The sequence below is a fragment of the Alosa sapidissima genome, chromosome 7 (assembly GCF_018492685.1).
Source record: "Alosa sapidissima isolate fAloSap1 chromosome 7, fAloSap1.pri, whole genome shotgun sequence".
NCBI lineage: Eukaryota > Metazoa > Chordata > Actinopteri > Clupeiformes > Clupeidae > Alosa > Alosa sapidissima.
In genome coordinates, this window is record NC_055963.1 from 32,852,418 (window position 1) to 32,863,734 (window position 11,317).

General features: G+C 41.6%; 2 protein-coding genes across 2 annotated transcripts; one reads left to right on the top strand and one right to left on the bottom strand.

Annotated features, from left to right (window-relative positions):
• The first annotated feature begins 691 nt into the window (after positions 1 to 691).
• Positions 692 to 8,785, top strand: pigt (phosphatidylinositol glycan anchor biosynthesis, class T). Its single transcript, XM_042098605.1, has 12 exons — positions 692 to 1,142; positions 1,747 to 1,924; positions 2,095 to 2,222; positions 2,652 to 2,752; positions 3,269 to 3,355; positions 3,727 to 3,814; positions 5,291 to 5,388; positions 5,558 to 5,714; positions 6,111 to 6,311; positions 6,814 to 6,979; positions 7,221 to 7,304; positions 7,516 to 8,785. Exons 1-12 carry the CDS (start codon positions 743 to 745, stop codon positions 7,763 to 7,765), a joined length of 1,938 nt encoding a protein of 645 aa, XP_041954539.1. The 5' UTR covers positions 692 to 742; the 3' UTR covers positions 7,766 to 8,785.
• A 697-nt stretch (positions 8,786 to 9,482) lies between these two features.
• Positions 9,483 to 10,900, bottom strand: wfdc2 (WAP four-disulfide core domain 2). Its single transcript, XM_042098606.1, has 4 exons — positions 10,670 to 10,900; positions 10,185 to 10,328; positions 9,893 to 10,030; positions 9,483 to 9,723 (listed from the first exon to the last, which is right to left on the bottom strand). The coding sequence occupies exons 1-4, from the start codon at positions 10,758 to 10,760 to the stop codon at positions 9,590 to 9,592; spliced, it is 507 nt and encodes a 168-aa protein (XP_041954540.1). The 5' UTR covers positions 10,761 to 10,900; the 3' UTR covers positions 9,483 to 9,589.
• Between the last annotated feature and the right edge of the window lie 417 nt (positions 10,901 to 11,317).

Sequence of the window (11,317 nt, forward strand, 5' to 3'; positions counted from 1 at the left end):
GCCGGCGAAATAGGCGGAGGGTGCGATAAAGCAAATGTCTGAATTGAAATGGGGGGTGGCAGAAGCAAATCGGATTGTAGTGCGATAGCCTACCCTCTCCATCAAAACTGCATAGTATGGAGAAGCCGTGCAGCTTTGTGTAGGATAGATGCTTTGTCTATGTGGCGGCTCCTTGACTCATTTGAGACTACAGATTGTTTCCATGTAATGTAGTATGTAGTCTATGGGTCCAATCAAAACAGATTTCAATAAATTTGATGATTCCCAATTATTAGGCTATTAATTGTGCCTAGGCGTCATTTAGGCCCATATGGAAGCGTTATGCTTTCAGGAATATCAAACATGTAGCCTATGTGTATGTCATGCATGCATAGGCTAAGCCACATCAGTTGTGAACAATAAAAAATAAAAACTGGATGTGGAGTAGGCTAGCTTACGTCGAGTAACCCATTTTTATTATTAAAAAGGTTCAGGATAAGGAAACCTGCAGATAATGACGACTTGAATGTTCTCAACAAGAAAGCTGGTTTAGGCTAGATGATAGATAGCCTATATTGCAAACACTTGTTTACGCTAAGATTAGAGATGTCTACAAGCGTCTGTGACTTTTTCACTCAGCCTGGAATTCATGCGCAGTCACCCCACGGAGACGGTCTTAACAAATACAGATGCTGTCTCCGCATTGGACAAGTCAGATCCATGTGACACGGAAGTGCCGTTGCCTCCACAGCAAGTGCCGAAGATGGCAGCTCACAGCTCAATTCTCTTACTACTAGCCTTTGCTGCTATTTGTTGTTTGCAACTTTGCCAAGTTTCTGCTGATGTTGACCAGACAAAGAGGGGAGAACCCTCTACCGAGCCCAATCAAGTTTCAATTGAACGAAAATTAGAGAAACCGGGCGAGGTGCCTCCTATCGTCTCCGATATTGATCCCATCGAGAAAGAACAGGATGACAAGCAGTGGCAATCGACGGAGGAAGCAATGGTCAAACCAGAAACAACCAAGGAGATTGCACCTCCTCCACCGTTTAAAGACGAATTTAAAGAAGAGTTGGTGATTAGGCCTTTGCAATCTGGCGACATCTATGCAAGCTTTCAATTTCGCACTCTTTGGGATACAGATTTTCTCAAAGGCAAAAGAGGTATGCATTGCAATTCAATTCACTTGTCAGGTAGCAGGCTAACTAACTAGCTTTTTTGTTTCATGATGGCGTGAGTCATGGGCGGATTATGAACTTTCAGGCCCCTGGGCCCAGATGTATTAAGGGCCCCCCAGTAATTGTTGCTTATGTGGGAGGGGGGGTTTGGGGGTCCTCCCCCAGAAATTTTTTAATTTGTTTAATGTGATTTCCTGTATTCTGGTGCATTTTGGGGATGGCCAATACTAAATTCAATCAGATTCATAGCCTACATCCTGATTTGTTGATATTGAGGCAATGATTCCATCCAAAAGCTTGGGCTTCAGGGCCCCTGGGCCCGGTAGGCCTGTGCAGTAATCCATCCCTGGCGTGATTTGTTCAGTTTTATTGTAGAACAGCTTATTCCCTATACATAATAAATAGAGTAATTTATCAACTAGCTGGGTAATATGGTGTTTTTGTGTTAACGTTATGATATAGGTTAATGGGACATCATACCAGTCCATGTGTAGGCTACATCTTCAATAGCCTACATCCACTACGTCACACTTACCTTAATTCATCGTGTTTAACAGGCTGCCTCTCATTCTTTGCTTCGTCTCTCCAGTTTCCCACTATCATCTTTTCCCAAAGTCTTTGGGCCAGGTCATTTCCAAGTTCTCCGTGCGGGAGCTCCACATCTCCTTCACCCAGGGTTTCTGGAGGACCATGCAATGGGGACAGCCCTTCTTGCCCTCCCCTCCAGGGGCAGAACTCTGGGTTTGGTTCCAGGACTCAGTCACTGAGTTAGTGCTTTCTTATGTGGTCCTAAGACTAAAAGATGTCTGTTAGAAGAAAGTAACCTCAAACAATTATATATAGCATATAATTAGCATGTGAGAGGCCGTTTTCTTTGCAGTAATGCCATGTAAAAAGATTGAATAATTACATTAGGGCTGTCTGTTGTTTGTGTTAGTGTTGATGGTGCTTGGAAGGAGCTGACCAATGTCTTGTCTGGGATTTTCTGTGCCTCTTTGAATTTCATCGACTCGACCAACACTGTGCAGCCCAGTGCCTCTTTTAAACCCCTAGGTCTTGAGAATGGTGAGTTTGTTTACACACATTATTGCTGAGATTTCCATCTATTCACAAACACACATCCTCATATTTCTATACTGACATTAATGGATGGGCAATAAATATCATCACAATTTCACAGACTTACCTAGAAAATATATGCACTATAATTTCAAATACCACTTACTTACCACTAATATACCTTTAGTCTGTCAAATAACATAGTCTTTTACATTTTTGCCCAAATTTCTAATAAATGAATGGCTGTATTGTGTTCTATGTTTAAAAAAAAAAAAACTTAAAAAGACAGTCAAAACCTGACACTTCAATTTTCACAATAACTGAGTTGTCAGTGAGAGGGTAGAAATTATTGAATCTGTACATTTTTTGTTATTTACTCAACCAGATTGCCATGTACATTTTGAAATGCAGTGAATCTGGCCTTTCTTCCTGCAGTTACAGACCCCCGGTTCTTGCGCTATGCTATGTTGCCACGTGAGATTGTTTGCACTGAGAATCTCACGCCCTGGAAGAAGCTTCTGCCTTGTGGCTCGAAGGTAGATTAACTCCAAATGGAAACTTTTCTTTATTTTATATCAATTTCAAGGAAATAAAATACATTTTGAAGGAATGTGAAATGGGGAATATTGGCGATGCAGTAGTATGGGATATTTTCTATCAATTCTGAGGACAGTCAACTCCCCTCTTACAGCTGCAGAAGGAGTATTTCTGTGCACCCTTTTGTTCTATAATAATGTTTTGCTTGAGTTTGTCGCTGTGTTGTGTTCACCCGACTCCATGCTGTGTATAAACTTGATAGTGTTCTTACCCTCTACAGATCCACAAACCTGGTACAATAATATTGCTGATAAAAATAATGGTTTCAGATTGTCGGGTCTGTATTTAAAAAAAGATGAGGTCTTGCCAAATCTGTGTCTTGCCCATAAAACAAGCCTCGTTTCCCCTCTCCTTGATAGACTAATGAAAATCTAATCCATCTTCCTCTGGTACTGTGTCTCACTTGTGCCATGACAACCAGTGTCAGAGTGTTCTATTCTGTTCCCACTCCTCAGGCTGGGTTGGCGGTTTTGATGAAGTCAGAGAAGCTCTTCCACAGCAGTTTCCACTCTGAGGCAATACATATCCGACCTGTGTGTCAGGTGAGGTAGCAGTCAGACACCGCCATACACTGACATTAGCAATATATTGAATAGCCAATATCTCATCAGCTATTGTGCTCCCTTGGTACTGAAACCATGGGCTTAGAGTTCGCAATAATAATAATAATAATAATAATAATAATAATAATAATAATAAACCTTATTTGTATAGCACCTTTCATACACAGAATGCAGCTCAAAGTGCTTTACATTTGGAGCATGTAACACAATAATAGTCAGTCAGTCATTATCAGAGCATTAGCTCCTTGTGCTACGAAGTGAGTGACAGGAGGGCAGTGTCACATCAGTTTCATATGACCTGCGAGCATTTAAGCCTGTAGCTGTGTGTTAATGGGCTTCATGGTTTCCAGGATGTGGAATGTAAGGCCCTGTCATGGGAGCTGAGACAGACACTAAATGTGGTGTTTGATGTGCATACCTCAGGCCAGGGAAAAAAAGGTGAGTCCAAGATTATATCAACCGTACTCATGTTTTATCACACATGTTACACAAATATACATAAATACTTGCCTTGATGTGCTGAGCGTGTTGCGCATAAGATGCACTCAGTGTGATGGGAAATAATTTGTGTGTGTGTGTGTGTGCATGTAACAAAATATAATCTGAAATAATCCTTTAACTTCATTCCCACCAAAGACAGTCTTTTCTAAAGTCTACCCCGCCAGACTTGTCACCCACTGAGAACCTGAGCGGCTTTATTCCTTTTGGTTTTGTTTGTTAAGTCTTTATTTTTTTCTTATTTCATAAAACGCTGGCTGTTGCTTCCCACTCCCAGTATGAGTCACTTCTCCCACTGTGGCCACAGGTGATTAAGTGTCTTTGAGGATAAGAGAAAAAGCAACACTAACTCCGGCGCACCAGACCAGAGAAAAAACACTCCTTTCCATGGCCCCACATATGACTATGAATGTGTATTTCTAAGGGCTGTCAATCGATTAAAACATTTAATCGAATTAATTTCATACTCTGTGATTAATTAATCTAAATTAATCGCATATATAACTTTTGCTGTGAAAGTATTTTAAATATTTAAATTAAAATGAATCATTGAATAATCAGCATTAGTGACATTAAAGTTCAAAAACTCTGTTATTATTATTTTCACTGTAATTTTCACACACAAATAATGGCCATAATAAACTAAATAAAACTCTTATTATTATTATTATTATTATATAATACTTATTATTATTATTATTATTATTATTATTACATAAATTATAAATAAAACTCTTATTATTATTATTATTATTATTATTATTACTAAATAAAACTCTATTATTATTATTATTATTTTCACTGTAATTTTCACACACAAATAATGGCCATAATAATCTATGATATGACCTAATATGCTGAGGAAATAAATTCAAAAGTGCTTCGGCAAGAAGTTTTTTTTTTCACATACAAGGCATTTCAGGCCACAGATGTAACCTACACAATGAAAATAAATTAACACTCCCCTCAATGTCAACACTATTTCTTTGCATTGATGTGAGACTTAGAGTTGACGAACTCCGGTGATATGCAAATTCCTTGCTGCAGACATTGCAGAGGACTTTATTTTAATCAACACTTTATTTTTATTAACACCATCAGGCTGTTTTTTAAGAGTACATGTTCCAATCAATGATCTAGGCAGCACATTTTCTTCTCTCTCCTTCATTTTACAGTCTAATGGTTACTGACTAGAACGGCTCGGGGTCAACGGTCATACAGAATCGATTAATCTGGGCTATTTTTTTTAATCAGTTATTTTTTCCCAAATTAATTAATCGAAATTCATCAGTTATTTTTACAGCCCTAGTATTTCTATGTCCTCGTCTTTTCTGAGTTTGATACCAGTTGTGTCCTCCGTTGCTTGCCGCTGCTTGTCATATGCTTTATTTCCTGTACTTCTGTTTTGTCCCTCAGAGTGGTCCCTGTTCAAGATGTTCTCCCGCACCCTGACGGAGGCCTGTCCTCTTGCATCCTCCAGTAAAGTCTATGTGGATGTAACAGATAACCCTGAGGTTGGCTCCATTTTCTGTCTTACTACCATTCTCCCATATACGTGCATCATCGTAATTATCTTCACTAAGGGAGAAAAGCTTGTCTTCTGGACTGCTCAACCAAAAAAAAGTCCCTTCTTGCCTCTTCTGTTGTTGACATGTGTTTGACATGACCTTGCTTATCCCACAGGGGGAGCTGTTTGATCTGCTTCCAGTCTCTCCCCTGCTTACACAAGCTGTGGTGCTTGGAGATCGGAGGACCTATGCTATGTATGACCTGACCAATAAAGACACCTTTGGGAGCACTCGATCTCTGAACCTCCTGGTGCGCTGGAAATCGGACGGTGGTGAGTGTCGCGTCACATGCAAAAAATGGGGGGGGACCTGTGCATAGGCCCATTTGATCTCTTTGTCTACAAAGAGGTCCTAGGATTCTTTATCTTATTTGCATCGCTACACTGTCCTAAGACTGTGGTCATTTAGAAGTGTAAGGGAATTTCAGTCGGAATTTAGTGTTTTCTAGTTACCATCTCAGAGGCATACAGACATAGACAATATGCATATTCAATAGCATATTCAATTTTGGCAAACCGTTTGTATTACTTAGAACTTATTATGGTCGGAGAGTTGCGTTACACTTACCACTGCCGCTTCGTTGTTTCCAGTGTGATCCCCGTCTTGAGTGTAAAAGCTTCAATTTCAAAAGTTCAAAAGCAAGTATATTTCTCTGCTTGTGACACCAGGCGAGATGATGCGTCCTCTGCTGCACAGCGAGCGCTACGTAGCCGGCTTCGGCCTGCAGACAGGCGAGATCCACACGCTCATCTATAACTACCACCCGTATCGGGCCTTCCCTGTGCTGCTGATGGAGACAGTGCCCTGGTACCTCCGCCTCTACATCCACACCCTCACCGTCACCAGCAAGAACAAGGACAACAAACCCAGTGAGTGCCTGTCATATTATGTACTACAGTATTGAGGAATGTTTCTTGTACAGGAAACTGACCAATAAGATATTTCGCTTACACTTTACTTGACAGTATCAACATAAGAGTGACATGCCACTGTCATGAAAGTGTCACAAACATAAACGTTTATGACATAACGCTTCTGTTATTAAGTGACATTCGGTTTCTGTCATAAATCAGGGTTAGGGTTAGAGGTTAGGGTTAGAGTTAGGGTTCGGGTTCATGTGTCATGACAGTGTCATGTCACTCTTATGTCGATACTGTCAAGTGTTATACCGATATTTCTTACAATGCTTACAATAAGTGTTAAAACAGTGCTTAATACTATTGTATGTTGGATGTTGAAAACAATGTCAGAAGTTGTATACCCTTCGAGATGGAAAAGGCAAAAATTGATTTCAATGAAATTGTAAGCTACAGAAAGAGACATTTTGTAAAGGTGTTCCTAGCAGTTGTTACTTTCTCATACGTCCCCAAGGCTACATCCACTATCAGCCGTCTAAGGACAGGCTGCGTCCACACCTCCTGGAGATGCTGGTGCAGCTGCCACCGAACTCTGTGACAGAGGTGACCGTGCAGTTTGAAAGAGCCCTGCTTAAGTGGACTGAGTACACACCTGATCCCAACCATGGCTTCTATGTTGGGTAAGTATTCTTTTCCTGAATTTCCCCTTGGGGATCAATAAAGTATCTATCTATCTATCTCTATCTTTTGCTGAAGTATAATATGAGTTTGAGGAATTTCTGACAATTGTATGATTTGCTACACATGCCTTCAGTAACTATATTAATAGCATGTAGGAATTTGTTATTAGATTAGTGGACGTATAAATGTTTTAGCGTTTGTGTTGATTGATTTTTTTTTTGTTTGTTTCGATATTTATAGGTCTTCAGTAATCAGTGGCCTTGTGCCAAGTATGGTGGCCATGGATACCAATAACACCCGGGAGCGTCCTCTCTTCAGTAGTTTGTGAGTTCACATTAGAAAACTGACTTCCTTAAGGACACATTTACAGTAAATGACAGCCACAGCAAAGTGACTTCCTTAATGGCACATCTACATTGCAGGACAACCACAGCAAACTGACTTCCTTAATTACACATTCACTGTACTGTACTGTATTGTACTGTGCTGTACTCTGACTAGTCACTGTTTGTATTCCTCTGTGGCTCCTTCATAGCTTCCCCTGCAGAGAGGAGTCCAGCTACTTTGTCCGCGTCTACACGGAACCCCTGCTGGTCAACCTGCCCACGCCTGACTTTAGCATGCCCTACAACGTCATCTGCCTCACCTGCACGGTGGTGGCGGTGGGCTACGGCTCTTTCTACAATCTCCTGACACGCACCTTCCAAGTGGAGGAGCCTAGTGCCGGCTTGGTCAAGCGCCTGGCCAACGTCATACGCAGGTGGAGGGGAGTCCCACAGCTCTGAGCACTGCTCAGCCAGCCAAAACCAACAGCAGCTCTCCATAAAAAGTATGCATCCAGTTGGAAGACGGAGTTCGGAAGCCCTGTGGCTGAACTCCTGTGATTGATGACAGAAAAACATTAAGGAACTGAGAGTGTGGGGTTGGATGTTTTTGGAGGACTGTAAGCATGGAATGGTGGATAGTATTGGATGTTGTTGAAAGAAGACTTTCAACAATAGTGGGTAATGATGCCTCTGACTTGCTGCGGGAGTGAATTTTTGCCTTGTTTGTCACCACTGATGTTTATTTGGAAAAGGCACGTCACATTGATTTTCTGAGGTGGAAATTGAAAAAGCACAGGCAAAACATATCTTTACCTTATCCATAGTGATATTAAGACACTCGCATAGTCAGTTTATTCACTGATTGTGTGTGCTGAAGAGCTTACCATCACACAGTGCTTGACAACTACTGAAATATGTTACACACCATTTTGCACTGATTTTGTTTTTATTTTTTAATTTTATTTTTTAATTTAAAATGAAAATGGGTGAATGGGATTACTTGTTTATGTTGTATTTAGCTTCTGTTCCTTAAAGTCTCTTAAAAACTCCCCTCAACCCTGCATAGGCACAGCAGGTGGGCACTTTCCAACTCTGTCCTGACCAGTCTGCAAAGAACGTTGTGTACTCAACATCCCATAAAAAGCTTTGTATGACTTCTGACATTGAAAAACAACAAACTATAATTGATCTTAAAGTATCCACGCCAGGATGAAAAAGCAAACACAGCAATTTAGTGAGGTTTCATCTGGCTTTCAAAATCATTTATTTTGGGAGTGAAGTACCCATTTGTGGAAACATTTGGCAGCCACTAGTTGAATGATGTTATAGTCTGGCTATTCAGTCTTAAGTCACACCCCTTGCAACCCCAGATTTAACAAGCATCTTGTCTTAATCTTCATGTCTTTTGTTCTTATGACCTGAAAGCTTTACAAAGTGAGAGATCACAAATTAAAGGGAAATGTGTTTTTTTTATCTGAAGATTTTGACTGATCTCCGTTCTTGAGTCTGGATTCTTGTTCTGCACTGTGGTGTGCTGCACTCGCGTCACTGTATTTCATTTGAACGGCTCTCACGGGAGGCTCGCGGAGGTTCTCGCATCACTCCGATTTTTCTGTCAACAAGCCCAGCCTGGTTGCAGCCAAGCTCCAGGAGGGGGACTCCAGACAGAGCTCCCTTTCATTTCCAAGCAAATTTTACTGCACGTGTTTGGCACCCGAGCATGGAAAATGGGTGTTTGCATTCCAAAATGCTGATGGTCCTAGCTGGCCATCGGGCCCATACCCACTCAGGCACGGGAGGTCCCAGAGGGCAATGGGGCTCCTGGAGCAGATCTGGCTCAGACACGGGCCTGGTCAGGCCCAGATGCAGTCGAGCTGCAGTGTGGGTAGTCTGAGGTGTGCATAACAGCTTAGCGTGGATTAGATTGTGGGGTGTGTGTGTGGGGGGGGGGGTACGGTAAGCCCCTGTGTTTTGAGGTCTCATTACTAAGGAGGTATGCAGATAAACATCAGATTAGACCTCTTGGGCCAGACTCCTTTCCTTTGCCTTAACTCCAGTGGCCCCTGTGATTTAGTCCCAAGAAAATAACACAAGAGTTACACAACAGGAATCCATACTCCTTTACTTATAAGCATAAAAAAAGCAAGACATCCATAATGCACTTTACATTCCAATGGAAGGTTATTTTTGTTTTATGTTTGTCTGCATGTAAAACAAAACAATGAACAAAACTCAAGTATAAAATGTTGAGGTCTGAGCCCCTGTGGTACCAGCATTATTCGATCAGCATGGCTCACTGCAGGAGTGGCCACAGGTTGTTTGACAACACTTCTGCTCCGCTGGACACTGGCCATCATGGTAACAGTACTCTGCACACATCGGGGTCCCCTTTGGCAGACCACAGCGACCAGGTTTCACTGAGACACAGATATGACACAGTCAAACACTTCAATCTCTATGTGATAAACATAAACTACTTCCAAACTGTAAACCAAACTACACTCAAGGCGGATGCCATTTGCTGCCGTAAACAAGAACATACTAAATTGAGGCATTCCATCAGCCCACATACATCCTAAACCTGACCTGTGTAAGGTGGGATACACTCATGGCCACATCCGTTGTGGCAGCATTTCTCGTCATTGGGGCAGTTGCTGTCGTTTGCGCAGAACTCAGCGCACATCCCCGCTCCACGGCTCCGGCGCGGGCACACGCCTGGTTTTGCTGCAAGTAAAAGAACAGGGAGGGATTAAAGTATATCCTCAGCCTTAAGGAATGTAATGTTTTAAGCCCTGGTCACATCTGTTCTCGTTTTGTGTTGTATAGTTTCTTTTTTCTGCTTGCCAAGGAAGGCATGAGAGATTCGAGAATGTCTTACTGAACGCGGGCGGCACGCAGACAGCTCCGCAGTCAAAGATGCAGCATTTATCATCTCCTGGGCAATCGTCATCACAGACGCATCCACGGCCGGACGGCACCACATTCAAGCGCCGCGGGCAGTTGCCCGCTTTTACCCGTACCACTTAAAAAGGGGTGAAGAGGTCACAAAATAAAGGGCGCTTATTGAGTTTAATTGGGTAGTTGAGACACATGATAGGCCTATAACTTTCTCGCAGTGATAAAGAGCCTGACTAATATTTTCCGTCCGATATAACGATATAATGGCCAAGAGTCATTTTTTGACATTACCGGCATGTTACAGTAGCCTAACCTTAGTTGGTCAGTAAAAAAACGCTGACCATTCAAGACAGTAGCTTACAACACCAATAAACCCCATACACGTCCAAACATTTCAGCAGCATAATTTTGTAATAACCTAGGCTATACATTAATTTAAAATTAATTTAAAATAATTGTACTCACCTGTTGAATTATGTTGTGTAGCAGCCTCTGTAAATTCAATCCATATTATCATCATAACAAAGGGAAACACACAAAGCGCTAGCTGTCTCATCTCTCCTTCCACTTGTGTTTTACAATCACAGGACCGAACTTGCTGGACACATACTTCAAATTGCCTGGATTAGCATAGAGGGCGGAGGAAAGGAAAGAATGTGAGCCGTGAATCCACTGGGTCTTGGCGCCGTCGACACAGCAAGCTCTCTGGCCAAACATCCACAAATCAGCTGACTCAGAACAAGCTGCTCAGGTAATCTTATTTAGTTTTGACTAATAATTTTTTTTCTTTTATTATGTTTTTTTATTTTTTATTTAAAAAAAAAAACAGGCAACACAGTTTCTAACTCCTGTGTATTTTATCTTTGACAAGTAAAAACTTATTTTTAAAAGTTTCATGTTCACAAAGAGGACTATGTCATTATCTCAATAGTAACCTTACCATTTTCAGTGCCTAGATAATAAACTGCACTGGCATCTAGTGGTCAGCGATGCAAAAACAAAACAGACTCAGCTCTCAGCCCATGGTCCTTACTTACCCATTCTGCTAATTTTCCGCATGTTTCCAAGTAAGGTCTATGGCTAGAACTACACGCTACCGTGTAAATCCCCATC

Coding starts and splice junctions, on each gene's coding strand:
- wfdc2 (XM_042098606.1), bottom strand. CDS start 10,760: ATGAGACAGCTAGCGCTTTGTGTGTTTCCCTTTGTTATGATGATAATA. Junction 10,329..10,669: donor TACACAACATAATTCAACAG/GTGAGTACAATT, acceptor CCCCTTTTTAAG/TGGTACGGGTAAAAGCGGGC. Junction 9,724..9,892: donor GTGTATCCCACCTTACACAG/GTCAGGTTTAGG, acceptor TCTGTGTCTCAG/TGAAACCTGGTCGCTGTGGT.
- pigt (XM_042098605.1), top strand. CDS start 743: ATGGCAGCTCACAGCTCAATTCTCTTACTACTAGCCTTTGCTGCTATT. Junction 3,815..5,290: donor CTCAGGCCAGGGAAAAAAAG/GTGAGTCCAAGA, acceptor TTTGTCCCTCAG/AGTGGTCCCTGTTCAAGATG. Junction 5,389..5,557: donor ATGTAACAGATAACCCTGAG/GTTGGCTCCATT, acceptor CTTATCCCACAG/GGGGAGCTGTTTGATCTGCT.